General features: G+C 46.8%; 2 protein-coding genes across 10 annotated transcripts in view; one reads left to right on the top strand and one right to left on the bottom strand.

Annotated features, from left to right (window-relative positions):
* The window catches only part of sick (sickie), a 959,410-nt gene that overhangs the window by 394,524 nt on the left and 543,703 nt on the right, over positions 1–21,183 (bottom strand). The window lies entirely within an intron of this gene.
* Positions 12,371–20,405, top strand: LOC144100625 (uncharacterized). Of its 5 annotated transcripts, none has more exons than XM_077633510.1 (8): positions 12,371–12,467; positions 13,539–13,595; positions 14,885–14,911; positions 15,938–16,026; positions 17,457–17,549; positions 17,791–17,838; positions 19,667–19,714; positions 20,244–20,405. In XM_077633510.1, the coding sequence occupies exons 4-8, from the start codon at positions 15,970–15,972 to the stop codon at positions 20,319–20,321; spliced, it is 324 nt and encodes a 107-aa protein (XP_077489636.1). In that variant the 5' UTR covers positions 12,371–12,467; positions 13,539–13,595; positions 14,885–14,911; positions 15,938–15,969; the 3' UTR covers positions 20,322–20,405. The 5 variants fall into 5 exon arrangements, with proteins under 5 accessions (XP_077489636.1, XP_077489638.1, XP_077489637.1 ...); XM_077633512.1 differs by having other exon boundaries at positions 13,539–13,607; XM_077633511.1 differs by lacking the exon at positions 14,885–14,911.

The following is a 21,183-nucleotide window of genomic DNA, read 5'->3' as shown; positions in this document are numbered from 1 at the left end:
TATCCCACCTTCTAGCCTCTTCCCTGGACTTATATCGAGTCACTATCTGATCACCGATGGCGCATACTGTCGAGAGCACACTTGGCCCTGCCCGTATTGTCCTTTAGCGTAGCTCATGACATCCCGGGGAACATACCATTTGGTTAGCAGGGGAACACAAGAGTTCTCGCTTTGAGCCTAATATGACAGGAAGGCACATTCTTATCGCTGCAAAGCATCAAGCGAGTCTCTGTGTTCTCGACAACTGTCTTCGACTTTCAACGCAGTCTTGATTTTGTTGAATTTTAACGACACAAGGGCACCTTTGGAAAGAAACTGCAATGGTCCAAAGTATTTTCCTCTGTTCAAGGTGGGATCAGAGACCTATTCTCCCAAGCCTCTCACCCTCGCGAAGCCGAGCACCAGGCCACGGGAAAGCTTGTACTCATTGTATCAACTGTGGGTACCCGGCGGCACTGGGCATCGAACCCCGCGCCTCCCGCTACGAGGCGGATGCTCAAGCCACTAGCCCACTGTTCCTATCTTCAACGTAGTCTTGAGGTACCCTGCAAGTCTTCCGTCTGTGAAAGGCGTGACTTTGCCGGACACGGAAGTAAAGCAACCGTACTCTAACAAGCCTCCAAGAGCCTTCAAACTTAACAATAACACGAAAGTGATTTGGCCAAAGTTGCGAAACTGTAGTTGGCATATGCCCTCGAAAGAGGACATGCTGGTGAAATCCGGATTTCGAGTGAGGCACAAAACGTGACTGTCACCAAAGGGTGGTCCCAAGATAACTTCCGCGCCTGCGCACAGGAATCAGCTGCTGATCCGTGCAAAGCGTCAGCACCATGCTATCGCCGATGCCGCCGAGCATACCAAGCACACAGTTCGCAGCGTCCGTGTCGTCGGCCTCGTTTTTGCGGAGATCTCCCGCGTCCGTTTACACGCTGTCCACCTCGGGGTGCAATCGTCGCTGCAGCAGTGGCTGCGACTGTGAGCTGAACGGCAAGGAGCTGCCCCTGCTTAATGCAGGTTAGTCGCTTTTTTGGTGTCTGATTCTTTACGTCAGGCCAATACGTTGTCAAACCACCCCAACTTCTATTTAAGGTTCCTACTGTATTGTTGCCTTTTCTTTATTCTATGCTGTTCTTGTCTTCAAACTCTAAGACGCCTACAGCTCACAGGTGGTGAAAACAGTTCAAAAGCTTGCTGGAAAGTATGTATTTACAGCGCAATTTAGATGGCCAAGAGGAATTTCCATGCCTATGCCGCACTCATAATCGTAAACGTCCATTGTAGGTGTACGTGTAGCCATAAGGTAAAATGTTAAAGCAAGCGTGAAGATTAAAAGGTCGGAAATTTCCTTGGCCTACACTTTAAACATAAAGGAGTAAAAAGAAAGGAAGCTATCTACTAGTACACACCCCTTTATAAAAGGATGTGCGCTAGAGGACAGCATATTGCTCCACCGTAGCGTACCTTCTATGTTAATAATCTTCTAAAACCTGTCGGATGTGCCCCGCTATGTGCACAGTCACTTATAGTAGTACACATTCCACTCCCGCAGTCACCATCTATGCACATATTCAGCCAGAGTAGAGCATAGTCGATTGCAGTGCCACCATCTATGCCCATATTCAATCATAGTATAACACTTTCCACTTCAGAAGACACCATCTACGCACACATTCACTCACAGTATAACATACTCCACTCCAGAAGACACCATCTACGCCCACATTCAATCACAGTAGACCATAGTCCGTTCCTGCTGTCACCATTTAGAGACAAGATCACCCATATAGCCGTATTCTTGTTTACAGTGCAAGATGCAATATGGCTCTGGTGATGCATAAAAATGACACACACTCTTGACATCCCTCCAACGCGAAGAATACAGCGATTTGAGACAAGAGCCAATTCGAACCTAGTTCTGAACTCCACGGTGCATCCACCGAGGCTTGCCTCGAGCATAGCGACTCCACACATCCGGTATGAGCAGTACGGCGCCCGTGGACGTTCCAACCAGTTCACTGCTCTCAGCAGCACGTCGTGCAAACACAACAACTCAAAGTAGCCTCTTCAGAACAGTGCAGCGAGACAAGGTGGCTAGAGGGAAAGAACAAGGCATAAAATTAGCGCCGCGACAAGCGGGACAGAGCAGAGGAAGAGACGGACACCAGCGCTGTGTTCACAAACAACCAGCGCTGACACTGTCCCGTTTGTGGTGTCCCTAATTTATGTTATGTACTAACAGTCCTGACTAATTCCTGTCTTGGATGCGACAAGGACATACCGAAGGTTAACATAAAACACCAATGCCTGCGCCGCCCCTAGAGATCTAAAGATATTAGAGACGTTTAGCATAGCGGGGACAGCCGGTAACTTGAAAGAACAAAATAGCGCAACTAGAACAAAAAAGGGCACGCACAAGCGCTGAAGCTTTCCCTACAGTCGTTCGTTTTAGTTGCGTTGTTTCGTTCTTTCAAGATGAAAAACCAATTCGCCCGCAATGCTATGCCGCTACTGCCGGTAAACAGGTATACGTTTAAGGTTGTACGTATGCACAGTGCTAAAAGTCACTATTAGAGTCTTTAGCCTCTATGGCCCGGTATAGGTATACGCTAGAATAGGTACACACTAGTACAATATCTCTCAGCTATGCTAAAATCATCCAAAAGAACATTTTATGCGCGTGCCAATATGGCCATGTGCGGGCCGCGTGGTAGCCGCATGTTGGCCCAATGGAGCCGCCTGAGGATACGGACAATACGCTCTGAGGTATACGTCTGCGGAAACGGAAAAGATATACGCTATGCTGAAAACTAGGCTCAAACTAGGCTCTGATGGCAGAGAGCCTTTCAATATAGCGTATAGAGAATACCTCCACCACCAGCCGCCGCTAGTGCATCTCATGTGGCCCCGTAGGGCTATCATGCGGTCACCACACGGTTCACACATGGCCATACTGACACGCGCATGAAATGTTATTTTGGATGATTTTAGCATAGCTGAGACATACTGTACTAGCGTATACCTGTACTATACACTATAGGTATATACTATATACTATAGGTATAGGTGCGAGTATACGTATACGCTAGTATAGGCATACTAGCGTATACCTATACTAGCGTTTTACCTATACCGGGCCATATAATGGCAGAGCCAGAGTTAGCGGTGGAAACTGCGGGCGGAGGCCGCCGCGGTAGGTGAGCGTCATTCTCTGAGGCTCTAGTAGCCGGTAGAAACCTTAGGACAGACTTCGAATGAAGGGATGCTGCAAAGGCTAAATAGCTGACAAAAATAAAGCTCTTTGAAAATCTAAGATAAGGTACAATCTATTACTCAGAATGCAGCATGAAGAGTATTGTGCAGAAGGACGTCCCATAGTGCGACAGTGCACTGAGACCACCTATATCAATAAGAGAAATGGTGATGTGTTCATATACACAGTCCATTATAGTAACTTGATAAACAGTTATGCAGCATTGTGTGTCATCCGCGGCATAGTTAGTACAAAATGTGTACATATATATACAGAAGCTTACACTCGTGCTGCTACAAAATGATTGCTGGAGTAGTACTAAAAAAAATAACATGCGGCCACAAATAGTAGTCAAGAACCTGTGCCGAAAACAAATAAAGCAGGCAGTTATAGCCAAAAATATGCAGTTCAAGTGCGGTGCGTTATGATCAACATTAAAAGTTGCAAGTTTTTAACGCGCGTATTAAAATTGCACAGTATAAGCACCATTTTATCTATATTACGTACCCGTATAGTGCTTCAAGGTGTTTACTTCCACTGGTAATGTGTTCGGAAAAGAAATTGATGAAAAATGAATTGATTGCTCCCCATATATAAATGCCTAATTGGAGTTCAACTAGGTTCACGTTAATTAGGAATTTCGCAGAGTAACATGTGGTAAGCCTTGGCTGAGGAATGGAAGAAAATGAGATGGGCTTATTAATAAGCGCCTATATAAAGATGAGAAAATTACGTTCGTATGCTCATCTACGGAAAAGGCTTGAAGTCAATGGTATAAAAAAAAGATTTGCATCGCAAAAACTGTACGTTAGTATTCGAGCTGCTTGATCTCGAACAATCTGCTATAAAGTCTGACAAGTACTGTAGGTGATAGCCCAGCATTATGTACAATATCAGGTATGAATGTATGAGAGAGTTGTAGAGCTGCTGTTGGCTGTGTAAGGTGTCGACGAGTTCTGCCCACAATTCTTCAGCTTTAAGATAATTTGAATCCCATTGAACTATATGAGAATGCAGCCTGAGATAGCGATTTAATTCTATTCCTCTGAGCAATGATGACTTGCAAACTCGGATGAATTGTGGGCCTATGCAAATGGGTGGACATAAGTATCAGTCACAAGACGCCATGCCGATTCTGTAACACGTTTCTAACGACAGGCTGTTTTCTTTTTCAGATATAACGATCGCGTGGCAATGTTTGCCATATTTGCCAAAAGTGAGTGTTACACTTGGACAAAGCCGTGACTTGGACAGGTGTGGAATTTTATTTACATGACTTTACTACAGTCTATGAAGAGTCGTGCATTGTTTTTAGGTATAATGGGCAGTTTTTTTCTCTCCTCGAATTGGGCATATTTAGCGTAAAAAGAAAGACTAGAAACGCATGTGCAGTAAGAAGACTCCGCGTCTGTAGCACTTCATCTTGAAACTCGCTCCATGAATCGCGGTTTCAGCCTGAAGAGTGGTGCTTCAGAAAAAGCTACCCCTGACGTATACGGTAAGCTGCTTTGCGGGCGCTTCATCAGCGCTGAACATTGTGGCGTCTAAAGCGCAGCGTTGTAATGAATGCATCCTAAAAGTTGTCGGCTGCAGTGCTTTAAAAAATGATCGAAAAGCATCCAAATATATGTTACGCCTCTTATAAACGAATCGCCCATTTGCCATTTCATTCGAACAGCGTAATTTTATTGTTCAGCTAAGTTATGTGGGAGTGTTTCCTGCCGACGGATGTGCTGCCTCCACCACTGGACGTCAACGACCTGTTGTAGCATTTCCCACTCACATCACAATTATCTGAAGTATCGTCACTGAGCAGAGCCGCAGTTAAAGGCTATTCAGGGATAAGGTATATAGGGTCGCTGTTGTGCGGCCGGTTCTTAAAATGCCTTTCGGCTGCTCGCGAGGACAGTGCTCTACTCGGAACCTGAAACATCCCACATATCAGAGGATCTTATGTGCAGGGCCTGCCAGCATTCTCGATCAAACTGCTCCTAAATTCTACACTGGTCATGCCAAATTATAAAAGAAATAGTGATGTTGCATCGATATAAATTCTTTTTTTCTTTTCACCTGGTTATGTGAGCGTAAACGACGGGATCAAAGATATCAGATTGCTCCCAAGGCTGGTTACTTCTTCTATAGTTCCATTCTTACTTTGCTTTCAAGTCAGAAAGGAATCAGCCATCAAGAATCAAACTCTGGCGCCCTCAAAAGGACCTTCAGATAATTGATTCTGGGAGAGGCACCCGAAATACGAGTGATAACGTGATTAATCAAAGAGCCTTTGTATTGTTTCCCTTGCGTCTTCAAAAGTTGTTGTTGCGCCTAACTTGACTGTCGCTTCAAGGTTTCTCGCTGCTTTTGCCACATGCATCATTAATGAATATTTGTGTGATTTTCCTTGCATGTGCCAACGCGCCATTTATCGATCCAACGAGTTCTTCGCTTACTGAGCTATCCTCAGAAATGCCGCGTTGCTAATAAAGCAACTAACAAGAGAGAAGGTATAACAATGTAATAGATAACAATCCTTTACTGAAGCACTTGTTCCAGGTCTCTACAAGCTGCACAGGCCACAGACGGCAGTGCGCGATGCAAGCCATTCACATGTGCCTGCTGGGACTCCTTGGCGTCGACGCCTACGACACAGAGTGGCACCTTGGGCTGGAGTTTCCCAGCAGGTGCTTCAGCCGTGAGTGTGTGCACGATTACGTTGGCAGAACTCATGTAGGCATCCAATAGCAGGAAAATAAACGCAGGCCAATCTTCACTCAACTATTGCGTCAACTGACGGTGGCACGACACAAAAAATTACGCAATGTTTACGGCGAGTAAATCGCTAACAAGTGCAGTCGGGGACAAAGATTCGTTGGAGGCACTGAGATATCTCTTAAGTGCGGGGAGGCGAAAGCCGTTCGCGACTCAATGCACTGATTTTAATTTGCCGCGCTTTAATTCATTTCAGGGCAGAGGAGAAGAACGTGGCGAGAGGAAGCGGTGACGTCACACTGTTCCTTTTAGTCTGATGTGACGTCTCTAGGTGGAATGCAAATACCATCACTGTATATAAATCTTAACTAAGCCCTGTACCAGCACCAGAGCTGTTTCGTAGTTATTAAGATAGCTCGGCTACGCGTGGAAGGTAGCACGTGGGTTGGAATCCTGCGCAGTACCACATGCGATGCACTCCAGGTTGGCATTCCATCCTACTGAAAGACTATGACGGTAACTGGACACTGGCTCCCTCGCCGGGTTGCGGGTTAAGTGCGGTCCTCCTCTATCTGAAGAAACCATTCTTCAGCGGTTTTTCTCCTAAACCACTCCTAAACCTTTTAGTTCCCGAGTAAGACTTCGGCACGTGCCAAGGTTACAAGCTTACAGGTCAGGTTCTGATCATGCGAAAAGGTCACGTGGCCTAGGTGGCGATGTAACGGACGGACGGTCACCGCGAGGCCACGTGACCTGACGGACGGTCACTTCGAGTATGAGCCATTAAACTGACGGACGGTCACCGCGAGGTCACGTGACCGCACGGACGATGACCGCGAGTATGAGCCATTAAATATTTTCGCCTTAAAAGTCTGGACCAAGTGTTCCGCAAACGAAGCCGCTATCTCTGCTATTAGCCGGAGGCTGGAGACCACACGTGTGGAGATGAAAGCCAAAATTTTGCTTCGAAAGTGTGGCCTCCAGCCGTCAGCTAATAATACAGGTTTTGGCTTCGTCTGAGGAACACGTGGTCCACTGAGTTTTGTCCTCGACTGTGCAGCTTTCTTGGACACCACTCTTAACCGTGAGGCAACTGTGTAGTGTTGTAAGATAGACAAGCGCCCAGGGGCCTGGAGGCGGTGCTTCGAGTCGTCATCGCCTCCGGGCTCTTCTGCGCATGCGCCGCTTTGCTTCGAAGCGTGGCTGCGCCGGATGTGCGCGCGTTCCGCAGAGCGCGGCCATGATGCGCAGTGTTCGTGCTAAGAGTTGACTCTGTACATCCCAACTATAAAATTCACAGCGGGGGGGGGGGGGGGGGGGGGGACAATGTTTCTACTAAACAAACACTTTCAATCGACATCGCGTTTGCTAAAAATAAATCGCTTCTAGAAAATTACGGTTGATCGCTGGCTGAGAGTTACGCCGCTCGAAGCTCAGAAGAACCGCCTCGCTTGCACTCAAGCACTATAAATCCAGCTTCACTGTGTCATTACTGGAAGCATGGATCAATCAAGGTACGGCTTTGGGTAACGACCTAGGTGGCTCCGCGGCTACGCAGTTCTGCTACTGAGACACGAATTTCCATGTTCGATTTTAGAGGCTACAAGATTGCAAACAAACCGAAGAAGAAAATGCAATGCACCGCAATCTCAGCGCCCATTAAAGGGTCCCGAGAGCGGAGTGTATTATTAGACACCTCGAGCATACCCTGTACCGTGTTACCGGTACCGGAGTACCGGGAGACCAAGCGCAGCCAGTGCGCATGCGCAAATCGCCTTGACGGCGCCAGGTACCCGGAAGCTGCGCGCGCGCCTGCAGCATCCGGACCAATCAGCGCGTGCTCACCGGCGGTGGGTGGGCTCTCGGTACTCCAGCAACGGTAACACGGTACAGGGTACACTAAAGGTCTCTATTAGAGAGTTATAGCATATCGTTACCGTGTTTACGTTACCGTTTACCCTGTTACCGGACGCCGGATTTTCCGGTTAGCGCGGCGCACGCCAGAAGACGTTTTAGCGTACCGTCTCTCCCGTAACAAGTTACGTAGGGCTAAAACGAGTGATGATGATGGCAGATGCCCAGCTTTTAATGATAAAAAAACGGATGCATTGCAATCATTTCTATGAAGTGAAATGCTACACTTTAATAATCTTTTTCTCTGCATATAAAGACGTACTGACTACACTTCAGCTAAAGCCGACTCAGCGGCTTTTCAAATGTGCCCGAGAAGCTAGACACCTTTGCCTACCATGGCCAGTAGACAATTTCACTACGTAGACCTGAGTAAGCTTGCATACACAGCGCACGTTGCGTTGCGAGCGCTGTAAAAAAAAAAAAGCACAACTATGACCCATGTTCGCCGTGCCGCAACGTCGCTTCTTTATGTGTTTGGGTGTGAACACTGTGGCGCCATCTAGTGGCAGTAAGTTAAAGCGCGCCAACACCGGGCCGGAGAAACGTTTTTATTTTCTGAAATTACTGATGAATATACCAAGAGAATTACTAGGCTTTTTTTTTCGAGTAAAAAATCATGAAAATATAGAAAAATGTTAAATCGGGCACAAAACTGAAGAGCTGTTGTGTAGTCGTTGCTATTTGGCTATATACACGACATATAGTCAGGCTTAACTGCTCAAAAATTGGCAAATAATCTCAAAAACGTGGCCTAGTTGTTACTCAAACCTCCACGTACGAGTGAGAGTTTGCAAATTAAAAGCGAATGCCTTCATGAATGGCGAGAAATAGCGCCGAGGAACGCGGCGGCGTTGCTGTATTTGGTCCGAAGCGGCCGTGCAGGGCGCCGCCATGTTTGTTTGCAAGCGAACGCTAACTCTCCGCAACGCTAAAAGGGATTCCGTAAAGTGTTTGTGGACCGGTAAGTGGCGGCACATGCGCAGACGTCGCTTGCCGGGCCCGGTAAACGGTAACGTAAACACGGTAACGATATACTCTCTATTGACCCGAAGAACCACAACACAGGACGGCGTGGCAACGTTGTCGACAGGTTAATGTAATTATTTATTTATTTGTTTAAAAAATAAATAAATGAAAAATCTGCCCCTTATTGCAGCACAGCCCTCCGGCGCAGTGCAAACCCGAGAGCACATTTTGCTTCGCACGTCAAGCACTTTTCTGGACTGCTTTTACGCGACTTAGCCCTGCAGTGCTCAAAGACACTCTGGAATATCCCCTCTTGAGATTTGCTACCCATCAGATTAGTGGCAGGCGCCGTCTCCCGAATCGTCCTCAAATACCATTATTTCCAGGTTGATAGCAGGTGCATGTCATGTGTTAAGATTCCTGGCGTGCTCTGTTAGAATAAGGCGATTAACCTCCCGCTGCGTGCACGTACGGCTTTTACGGACTATCGCGATTTTATTCTTTCTTTTTTTTGTATTTTTTCGGGTGTTGCTTTTGGTGCCTATATAACTAACCCTTCTAGAAATAAAAGTTCAGTTAGATACCGCTCGTGTCGCCTCGTGTTTCTTCGACTACGTCCTGTGTTTCGCGCTTCTGAAAGATGTTTCCTTCTAACCATGCTTTACTAGAAACAAATAACATGTGTTGCGTTCAGAAGTATACAAATCATTTGGATTACTCTGCTTTAAAAATTCCGTCTAACAAGCAACTTCTACTAACCAATATCCGCATTCGTGACCTTCTCTTCGCACAATTAGCAACACTAACAGCCCTGTTGCTATAGAAACTTAGTGGGAACTACACCAGATTCACTGAAAACTTCCTAAAAAATTAATTGCCAAATAATTCGAAGAAATTTTCCATTGATTAATACAGGATGACTCTTTAAAAATCTTCACTGCTTGATAAAACGTGCCGCTCATGGTCACGCGGGGACTGCTATTACTCAGTGCGTGTTGGGGCACGCTGGGGTAGCGGTTTGCGCTATGCCAAAATGGTCTTATAGATAGTTTAAGCCTAACGTATAATTCTACGGCTACAGTATGCCGGCACCAACAGCCGCCAGTGCGCATGCCCAGATGGTCATCACGCGCTGCACTCCGTTTCACATATAGCAGGCCACGCTGGCGATGCTAGCGCGCCTGCTCGCGCAGGCTAAGCCCGCGCCCAAAAAAGTAGTTCGCCCTACAACCAAAGTGAACATAAGTATATTTCGTTGCGGCATATCTTAAAAGCTGTGAATGACAATGTCCTGGATTTTGTTTTAAGTCTTGCCCCATTTGCGTCCTCCAACTAATTGAGACTTCGAGTAGTAATAATTAATATTAATTGGTTTTTTGGGGAAGGAAATGGCGCAGTATCTGTCTCATATATCTTTGGACACCTGAACCGCGCCGTGAGGGAAGGGATAAAGGAGGGAGTGAAAGAAGAAAGGAAGAATAGGTGTCGTAGTGGAGGGCTCCGGAATAATTTCGACCACCTGGGGATCTTTAACGTGCACTGACATCGCACAGCACACGGGCGCCTTAGCGTTTTTCCTCCATAAAAACGGAGCCGCCGCGGTCGGGTTCGAACCCGGGAACTCCGTATCAGTAGTCGAGCGCCCTAACCACTGAGCCACCGCGGCGGGGCACTTCGAGTAGTAAGACGTCCTTGGCGGTCTGATACGCGGCTGGTAGGGCGAATGAAAACTAACCTGACTATGTGTTCGCTTTTTATTTTGTGTATGTAAAGATTTTCAACTCAATCTGTTCCTTTTTTTTTGTGCATGTAACGATGTTGAACTGAGTCTGTCCCTGTGCCTTGTAACGGCTGCCTGGGCCTCGTCAAGCTGTATACCTACAAGTTTTAGTCCAGGCGGCCAGCCAGAATTTTCTGGGGAAAAAAATTGAATTGAATTGAATTGAATTGTCCCTACTTCATCCGCGCCTAAAAAATAGTTCACACTCGGTGAAAATTATAGTCAGATGGTTCGAGTACTGAGCGCGTCACAGGTTTGAACGGAACTTTTAGTGCTGCCACTTTGTTTTTACCGCTCCTTGTTTTCGTCCAAAAACTCACCGAGGCTTCGAGAAGGACAAGTGATACGTGGCGGAGTAACATGGTTTCGCAGACGCACTACTTGCGCAGCCTCCGCGGCGTTGCGTGCTTTGTAAGAAACGGAGTACAGATACGAAATCAGGTGGCCTGCACCTGGTCAAGCGGTGTCGTCTACGCATGATTTATGGGGAACCTGCACTGCCAAGGTGGCACTGCAATTGTTCCATTCGGTGACTCAAAACTGCTTCTGCCAGCCGCTTGGGCCGCTGCAAACGCGAGAAGACATTCAGCGCGATTAGATACCCGCATTTGGCTGACAGCATTCATTGCCTAGCTTCTCCCGGCGTAGCCCAGACAGCTGACGCACGGCAAGTGCGCCTTCGACAGAGCGCGGAGGCTCACGCCAATAAGCGCCTGAAGATGGCGCGGAAAAGTACTGAGAGTACTACCCGAAACTGCTTGCTCTTCTCGCTAGGCAGTGTGTTATGGCGCTGCAATCGGCACCGCAAACTTCAGCGCAAGTTCCCCATAGTGTAGAAGAGCAGGCACACTGTGCATTTGTTAATGGTGGCTGACGGTGCAGGCCTATACGGAAAAAAATAGCGATGTACGGTGCATGAAACGCTCCAACGGCCAGACCACGATTTCAGGCGGTCTTAGGTGTGGCGACAGCCGTTGCGGGGGCTGCAGCTGAGGACTGAGCGGAAAATTCAAACTGGGGGAATAATAATAATAATAATAATAATAATAATAATAATAATAATAATAATAATAATAATAATAATAATAATTGGTTTTTTAGGGAAAGGAAATGGCGCAGTATCTGTCTCATATATCGTTGGACACCTGAACCGCGCCGTAAGGGAAGGGATAATGGAGGGGGTGAAAGAAGAAAGGAAGAGAGAGGTGCCGTAGTGGAGGGCTCCGGTATAATTTCGACCACCTGGGGATCTTTAACGTGCACTGACATCGCACAGCACACGGGCGCCTTAGCGTTTTTCCTCCATAAAAACGCAGCCGCCGCGGTCGGGTTCGAACCCGGGAACTCCGGATCTGTAGTCGAGTGCCCTAACCACTGAGCCACCGCGGCGGATCTGGGGGAACCTGCGAATGCTGAAATTCGGCGCTGAAGGAAAGTTCTGTCTGAACAACGTTCGCATGGCGCCGTGTCCTTTTATACGGTGTTCTAGAGGTCTATCGACTATCCGCTAACGTTTTGTGCAGACCTGACGACCGCGTGGCAATGCCTATCAGCTTATTCGCGAAAACGTGAGTGTTGCACAAACATCGTGACTATAACACTACCACATGCGGCCTTTTATCTGCAAGGTTTTACTGCGGCTTAAAAAAAAGCCACGTATTGTGCTCAGATGCAATGGGCGCCTTTTTTATGCGTACCTTGAGCCTACTTCGGGCAAAAAAAAAAATAGGAGCACAAATGTTTGGTGAAAACCGCCCGCGTCTGCAGCCTCTTGGTTTGAAACTCGCTCAACGAATCGTCACTTCCGGCGAACCGGCAAAGTACAAGAAAACATTACATTAGCATAAGGTAAGGCTCCCTTGTCGTTTCGTTATCACCGCTGGAAATAGCTACGCTAGGGGTCATTGCAGTAATGAATGCTACTTGAAGCTCGTTAATCGCAGTGGTTTAGTAAATAAGCGAAAGGAATGACAAAAATAAAAACACATTAGGCCTACACCAAACGATTCACCGACTGGTCATTTGCTTAGGACAACGTTAAGTACGGTAGCCGTTTGCACTTGTACAGAGTGAGGGTAACAAGGCGAAAAACAGAACAGGGAATAAGAACAAGTCCTGCACTCAGTTCATTTTATTCCTTTGTAGACCAGCAGAGTGGAATCGCATAAGGGTTAGTAATATGTATTGAAGGGCATGCAGTAAGGCATATCCGTTTTGTCTTGTTTTCGGGCGCTGTGTAACTATTAGTTTATGATGCTGTTTTTGTTTCGTGTTCCATATCGCTGCAGCTTCGCTTTGTGCTGCCAGACGACGGCCCAGCGTCGCTGGGCGTCAACGACCTATTGTAGAGCTTCCGAACTTCACGCTATCCAATCATATCCATCTCAGGTATAACGCTGAATGGTCGCTGCGCGTCAGTTTCTGTAAATATCCTTCGGTTGCTCGCACACGGATTTCGTGCTCTAGCACGCTGGCTGAAATCTCCGACCATGACGAAGTCAGTAAGTCTAAAGCACTCACATTGCTCGTGTTAGCTTATGATGCGATGGATCTGCCTCGCAGTTGCACTTATACGCATCCATATTCGGGACATGATATAAACAATTGCAAAGGAAATAACAAGACTAGGCCGGTATACATTCTCCTTCCTCCCTTTTAGTTATCTGCACCCGTCCTGTCATGTCTGTCTGCGTTCTCGTCTGAAAAAAAAAAATGTAGCGCTGAGTTAGTTTCCGACTAACCTGTTCTCTGTTTTCATGAGGTTTCCTAAGAAAGGTTGCACTGCTATGCAGTAAAAGGTTGGCTATTAAACCAGTATACACTTGTGCCATGTTTCTAGCACCTGTCCAGGCCACAACCTTCACCGCACCATGCAAGTGATTCACGTGTGCCTAATGCTTCTGGGACTATTTGGCGCAGACGCTGCTGACACAGCGTGGCACCATGGGTTGGAATTTCCCAGCAAGTGCTACAAACGTGAGTGCGTCCGTGTGTATCGACAGCAGCAACGTCGACGTTTATTGGCAGCGGAAAAAATACGCGAACTTTAGCCGTCATCTTGATCGATAGACGACGCCGCGCATTTAAAATATATTTAGCACAACGCGAACAGCTCGCGCTTTACCGCGATCAGCTTCCGCGCGCCACCAGCTGCGTTTTTATGGAGGCAAAACGCTAAGGCGCCTGTGTGCTGTGCGATGTCAGCGCACGTTAAAGATCCCCAGGTGGTCGAAATTATTCCCGAGCCCTCCAATATGGCACCTCCTTCTTCCTTTCTCCTTTCTCTCCCTCCTTTACCCCTTTCCTTAAAGCGCGGTTCAGGTTTCCAACGATATATGAGACAGATACTGCGCCATTTCCTTTCCCAAAAACCAACCAACCAGCCACCAGTGCCGACGAGTCAGGCATGCGCACAGCTGACTAGGGTACCTGAATGCCCATCGGCACCTGGCGCCCTCAGGTCTATCTACTCGTACGCGGTGGTTCTCTGCGAAAGCGGATCGCAGCAGGAGCAGCAGCAGCCGCGGATCGCACTATGCTAAAAATCTCTAGCATATAAGTTCCGGTCCCCGCTTGAGCGCTCGCTTTTATGCGTCAATCAGCGCACTGACGCTGAGTGGCAGACAGTCTTCATTTCATTGTTCGCAAATGGTGGCGCGCCTATTTCGACGTCACTGAACGAGGGAGACTTCCGCGTGGCCAACCATGAGAATGACGTCAGGCGATTCGGAAGGCGTCCCTGACGCCGCCAAAATCTGCGCAACATACCACAGCAGCCCGAATCATACTTCCAGTGACTACACCAGAACGATGAAAAGTCAGAATGATGAAGCTGAGCAGAAATCGACGCCTCTATCCCGTCTTCGTCGTCCTATACTTCAATATAACATTTTCGGCTCGTTTCCTCACACATAATTAATATCGAAACTAGAGGGTGTTAGGGGGAGGGAAGTTAGATTTATCTACAATAAATACGCAACACACGACATTCCTGGCGATTTCTCCTCCTTCGAAACGCTGCCGCCGCGGTCTGGTTCGTACCAGGGTACCCCGGATCAGTAGCCGAGCGCCCTAACCACTGAGCCACCCTGGCGGGCACGCCTTTGGTTCCTTTACCTATTTTTTGAGTGGAGCGCTAAAAGTTGGCCTGGAACAATACCTGTCACCTTAATCAACGCGAGACACGCGCACAAAACACCGGAAACATTTAGCAGAATTTATATTTCACTGTGATACATATAAGTATTCTTTCTTTCTACAAACAGCCAGGGAATTGAACGCAAAGTGACAAGGTAAGCAGACCGCCCCTTACTGAATTTCTACCCAAGCTAGGTTCTCCTCAACCCCCTTGATGCTTGCCATGTATCCTTCCTTTTAGCATTTTCATTAGTCTAACTTTTTCTGATTTGAATATTTTCCAGGAACACCTGCTTTGTTTCTTAATATGTGCTGTGTATTTGTGATCTTGCACTGCTTCTATTTTTATACAGAATGCTTCCCAAAACATATTCCCGCTCATGCACACGAAATACAGATTTTGTCTCGCTACCATGTCGATGCACGCCAACTTATATTTGTCATCACAGTCCGTTAAACGACCCCGAGGACTCAGTTTCGGCACAGACGCAACGCACACGAGGTTTAATTGTTTTGCAGAAGTTGTCATTGTTGCTGCCCTCACACAATGTTACATGCCCACACAGGGGGATTGGCCAAGAACTGGGGAGCACGGAGAGTTTTTCTGATACATCTTTTCATGGACGAATATTAAATGAGTGCTGAGGAACAAAGGAGGAACCAAAAAGAAACACCGAAATAAAACGGGAAATGCATAACGCACGCAGGAGATCGACTGAGATTTGTAGCCTAGGGGTTAAAAGATAATGATAATTGTAAAAATAATAATAATATTGAAAAAAAATGCTACCAAGGTAGCCGATTTGACTCCATTAATAAATTTTGGACGGCGGTAAAAACAAACTTGCGGCTGTATCCAAGTATGGTGGCTCCAAACGACAGTATGACTGGGGTGCTCAAACTAAAGCCAAGCTGTTGTAGTGGCTTCTCTAAAAAACCGTCTTCTCATCATGGTGGAGCGGCGAATTTTTTGTTGTTGTCCTCATACTATGGCACATGCCCACATAGGGGGATTGGCCAAGAATTGGGGGGCACAGAGAGTTTTTGAGGTAAATAATTCGTGGACCAAATTAAAATGAATGCTGAGGAGGGAAGAAGTAAACAAAAAGGAAAAAAGTGTTCGTGTCGCACCAAGTGCTGCACATAACTTCGTCGTCGTTCTGCTCCGTGTTGCCACGCAGAGAGCCTAGTCTCGGACAAGTGCGGGCATGCAATGAAGAACTCCAATGCCTACGAGAAGCTGCAGGAGATGCACCTGAGACATCGCGCGGTACGTACCCTGGCGCGCTCGACCGCCCAAGTTCTCAGAGCCGGGACATCCTCTATATCAATGTCAAACCGAGCCGATTTCAGCTAATCGAGTGCTATCCTCTCACTCCCTTTCCCTCTCACCTTCTCGCCAGCCTTCATGCCTGCTCTGCACGCGCAGTGAAATAGGGGAGGGTGAATGCAGCCTCAGTAGCTTCGCGCAGACTTAACTGTGTCACCAAGGCTAGAGACAATCTATTGGGTTATTATTTATAAAGAATACCTGCAGCGTCCTAAGGCATTATTGCAGGGAAGGGGGGGGGGATACATATTGTTTGCATGAAGCCGACGTAAAGAAAGAAAGACAAAAAAATGTAATGGCATAGCGAAGAACAAATAAAAAGGGAAGCGAACAGCGAATTAATGAAAAGCAACCAACAGAAAAAAAAGAAAAAATGACCCCGCGCAAGCTTTTGTGGCGAAAGCTGCATTGGCCACGAACTCGCAGTTTCGCGGTGCTCGCAGTCCCACCGTGGTCGCACCGCACCACGTGACCAACCACGTGACTGGTCACGTGACAGCAACTAGACAGACAACCAGACAAACCTGGACTTGCAGTGTTGAAATCAAGATCCAACATTACAACAACAGAGCCGGAAACAACATTTCACTCTGGCATTCAGTAATTTTCTGTGCTATAGCTGATTCCATTCCCTGATGATGTGTGGAAAAAAATTGAATAATGAAAGACATTCGTCCGACAATTAAATTCCATTATTTTCAGTTGAGGTTCACGCCTCTTAGACGCAAAATGAGGAGGCAATAAGTGAGTTTCCATGCCTACTCTAAATATGCCGAAATACAATCTGAAGAGCATCGGCACTTGCCTGAGGCGTCAAACCCATCAGGACTTTGTGCAGCTAGTCTGCTAGATAATTTTTGCGCCAAAGCTAGCAATTCTAGGACACATTTGATAGCACATATTTCTTGCGCTTAACAGTATTTGATGTGGACGTCCATGCACTTCTACAGGAAGCAGCACGTCGCAATGAGGGTCTCGTTCCCGAAGTAACTGAGACGTACTGAAACGGCTACTTATGCATGTAAGGCGCCCGTGTGCTGTGCGATGTGAGTGCACGTTAAAGATCCCCAGGTGGTAGAAATTATTCCGGAGGCCTCCACTACGGCACCTCTCTCTTCCTTTCTTCTCTCACTCCCACCTTTATCCCTTCCCTCACGGCGCGGTTCAGGTGTCCGCCGATGTGTGCGACAGATACTGCGCCTTTTCCTTTCCCCAAAAACCAATTATTATTATTATTATTATTATTATTATTATTATTATTATTATTATTATTATTATTATTATTATTATTATTATTATTATTATTATTATTATCTATAATGCATTAAAAGAAATGCGGGAATTATACTCAAAGCGTTCCGTTATTTCAGGAGCGCGAGCGGTTTCAGTCAAGCCTCAAGGCATGCGCCTTGGACATCATGGACGCCCAGGAGTTCCAGAAGGTGTGCACCAGCATTAACCTGGTGAGAACGGCGAGGAATGCGGATGGGGCAACAGGAAATTCATGCGCCGATAAGATAAAGAAAAAACAATGAGAAGGGGCGTGCGATGCGAAGTGCCTTCGCAAGGAAAAAGTGAGAACTTTTAAAGCGTTTAACCGCCGTTGGAGGAAAGGATAAGTTGTTCATATGCATGACTGACTAAACAAATGCGTTGCTATATATACGCTGAATAAGGATTCCCCTATTTCTCTGCTCCGAACAGATGAGGAAGGCCATCGTTTGCTTCAAGAAGGTTGCAGCTGCAAAAGGGGTGAGTAGACATTGAACAGAATAAAAGAACTAGCGGTTTCAAGCTGTTATCGAAGAATTGAACTGAAAGAATAGAATTAATACAGCTCTTGACATAGGCGACAATGCGTCGTCTCTGTCTTGCAGGCAGCGGGCAAAGAGCGACCACGTGGAAAGTTTGCAAGAAATGCCATTCTGTTCAGAAGGCCGCCAACACAGGCGGCCGGTGTGCGGTTGAGTCGGTTAGCAAAGCACTAGAGAATGGACGCAGAAATTATGCCGCCGTCGTTGGTGCGAAAATATGACTAGTGACGCCAAATCAATAGAAAAAAAAAGAAACGTTGAAGAAGTTGCAGATGCTGCATAAAGGGCTCTTCCAAGGAGGGAGGCTGAGTTGTAGCAACATTGCTCGCCCGGTGTACCCTCCCATCTGTACTATGGTCTGCACTTTCAGGTATCTTGAAGTAAATCGCTCCGACTCAGTCTGCGTTGCAAAGTTCGGACGACAGAAGACCAACTACGCAATTATGGCACGCCTGACGACTTTCTTTAGCGTATTGCCGGTAGCGACTTCGGCGGCTAAGTGATGTCGACCGGAAAATTCCGCCAGCTGTTGAGCAAACGGATTTCGGTGACAGATTGGCGATGTTAGACACAGCGGCGTAAACTCCAACTGACTTTTCCGGGGGAGCTCGGTTACTCTGAGATTGGCGGAACTAGTTGAAATGGCAAGGCGACAATTCCAGCTGCCTTTTGTTGTCTATGCGTGCAAGAGTCGTTGTCCTTGTTACCGCGCACAATAAATGTTTAATTTAGCAGCATAAGCACGTATAAAAAGTACGCAAACACGTGAAGCCGGCATCAGAAGAACGGCTGTGAACCCTTGACGCCGAACACGAGTTTGATCGATGCCTGAACCTCTGCACAGTGTATAGATGTATCATACATGATTTGCAGAACACGCGTAAGGATTGCAATGCTGCAAAATAAAACTTAGGCTTAAGTGGTGAGTCATAATAATCGAGCAGAGGCATAAGTTTCTTTTTACTCTTACTGGCCTGCTAATGTCGTGATCACGCGATAAAACAGAGCTGCAGCGTCACGCACACTGGCACCACAGTTTTGCTAATCGCACTGGCAGGCATTGAACAAGCCTCTCGATAAGGTGTCGCTGCACAGAAGCCCACTTTCACGGCTAGTAATGCGTAGTGGTCTGGCCGTGATTATCTCATCAGATAGCGATTCAGCTCTTTCAATCACCGCCGCTCCTACAATGAACGTAAAACTTCTGTTTCCCATCTGTCTGCGCCTCTCTAAGATTAGCCAGCATAGAACTGAAAGGTATTACCTTTCAGCAAGGCCTCACACTTCACTATGGAGGGGTTCTTCTAACTTATGCATGTTTATTTCGAAACGCTCCATTAGACATCCAACTGGGGTGGCAACATTTGTCCGGACAGGGAGACAACACAGCCGCAAGTTATCACAGCGCTTTAACCATTGGTCAAGCAGGAATTAGCGGAGACAGACCATTTCCATTCATTGCCTGAGGAGCGGCATGAAAAGCGGCACTCACATAAAACTTTTTGCTATGCTTGTCGGTGCTTCCTTGTCTTGGCTGAATATTATCGCAACACAAAAACATTTACAAGTGAAACTGAAAGGACAAACAGGACAACGCGGGGCCTCTCTGTACTTATACATTTATATACATATATGTATACATCCACATCAGGGTACATAAAGTTCTTCACCTCGGAGTGCTCGGCCACCATACGCTGTCATTAAGTTCAGAGCAAGCCTGTAAACACCTCGCAATAATTCCGGCGTGGATTCTTTCTCGTACGCAGGCACCATCTTTCAGGCATCAAGTTCAGACCATGTACGACAAGTACTGGGTAAGAGCCCTTGTCATACTGCCTGCTTTTGATCAGAAAATATACTTTTCAGTGAGCATGTTCACTCCGACAAAATGAAATTTCTGAAAGAAAAAAAAAAGAATAGAGGAGTTGGTGTATGAGTGCTAAACAATGCGGAGGAGTTGGCTTCTCCGCAATGACTGGATGCTTTTTCAAGCGTCTGATCGCATTTCGCCAACAGAGGTGCGAGCGGCGCAAGGAAAACAAATGCTAAACTCAGGGGACGTACAAAGTAACTCTACCGCCGACCACGATAAAGCATGATCACTACCTGAAGCCTACCTTCTGGGAATGCGGATAGTTCTGTGAGCGGTCACTAGTTTATCGAGTTTTTAAAGAGTTGCGATATTTTAGGCGTCGTTCGTATCGCCGATTCGGAGCACGTTTTCTTCCTTCCCGAGCCAGAACACCTGTTTCAATGACCGATTTCGATTCGATCCTTGGTTCCAATCGTGGATCCGGAGCTGCTTGAACTCACGATTTGAATTTTGGTGCTGTTTCTGTGCAGGTGTGCGTGTTGACTACGTTCAAGAATAAACCGGGTAATGCTGTCAACTTGGACACGTTTGTTCGGCGGAATCGGTGAAAGATTGAGGCAAGAACCAGCAGTCGAACGCCCGATGGAGAGAAACGTTGTCGGAATGAAAATAAACACACGGTAACAAGCGTGTTTATTATCATTTTTTTCACTTATACTTCTGCGTACTCATGAACTGCAGAATTTGCGCCGACAGCCCAAAACTTGTTCACCGCGCAATAAATCACGGAGATCTTTGTCACGTGCGCTCGAGCCTGGACAAAAGAAAACAAAAACAGACGCGGTCTTTCAGCGATGCTCCGCATCATATTATCTGCGTGCGATTTTTCGCTGTTTTACCAACATTAATTTGGGTGTCGCTGCTTTGCGTGCTGATAACTAACTGTTCCGCTAATCAGGACCAATTATCAACTGCTTCAAGTGCCAGTGGCAAACCAGCGACCGTGAATATTACAATGTTGTCAGAATTTGGTGTGTAGCGAAACGTAGCTAACATCGGATATTTACTTCCCTGTCCACAAGCAACCGTGTGTCCTGAGCCGACAAGGAAATGGAAATGAGGAGCTCGTTATGACATAAATGGCAAGAAATGGCTTTCGGCGTACATGTGGCCTGAATGCATTTGATCAATGGCCTGCCAGCCATATCAATAAAATTTCTGTCAGAAGTTAGCTCCGGTCCCGTATCCACGCTTCTGTTTGGCTACAAGCAGCCTCTGTGAGCTACTCCTCACATTTTCCCTACAGGAGAAGTGATCTAATGGCCGAGAAGCTAAAGAGAAACTTTTATGATGTTCCCCTCCCTCCTTGCATATGCAGAGAAAGCGAACAAGCTCCAAGAAAAAAGAAAAAAAATACAGCGGGGAAGGCCCGTTGCTGGACACCCACATTTTAACCCGGTTACATGGTTA

This window comes from Amblyomma americanum, chromosome 8, assembly GCF_052857255.1.
Source record: "Amblyomma americanum isolate KBUSLIRL-KWMA chromosome 8, ASM5285725v1, whole genome shotgun sequence".
Taxonomy (NCBI): domain Eukaryota; kingdom Metazoa; phylum Arthropoda; class Arachnida; order Ixodida; family Ixodidae; genus Amblyomma; species Amblyomma americanum.
This window is presented reverse-complemented; position numbering and strand designations above follow the sequence as displayed.

What these genes read in the sequence shown, in the direction of transcription:
- LOC144100625 (XM_077633508.1), top strand. Translation starts at nt 13,490, where the DNA reads ATGCAAGTGATTCACGTGTGCCTAATGCTTCTGGGACTATTTGGCGCA. An exon ending in TCCCAGCAAGTGCTACAAAC is followed by an intron (nt 13,596 to 15,937) that starts GTGAGTGCGTCC and finishes GTTGCCACGCAG; the next exon opens with AGAGCCTAGTCTCGGACAAG. An exon ending in TGTGCACCAGCATTAACCTG is followed by an intron (nt 17,550 to 17,790) that starts GTGAGAACGGCG and finishes TGCTCCGAACAG; the next exon opens with ATGAGGAAGGCCATCGTTTG.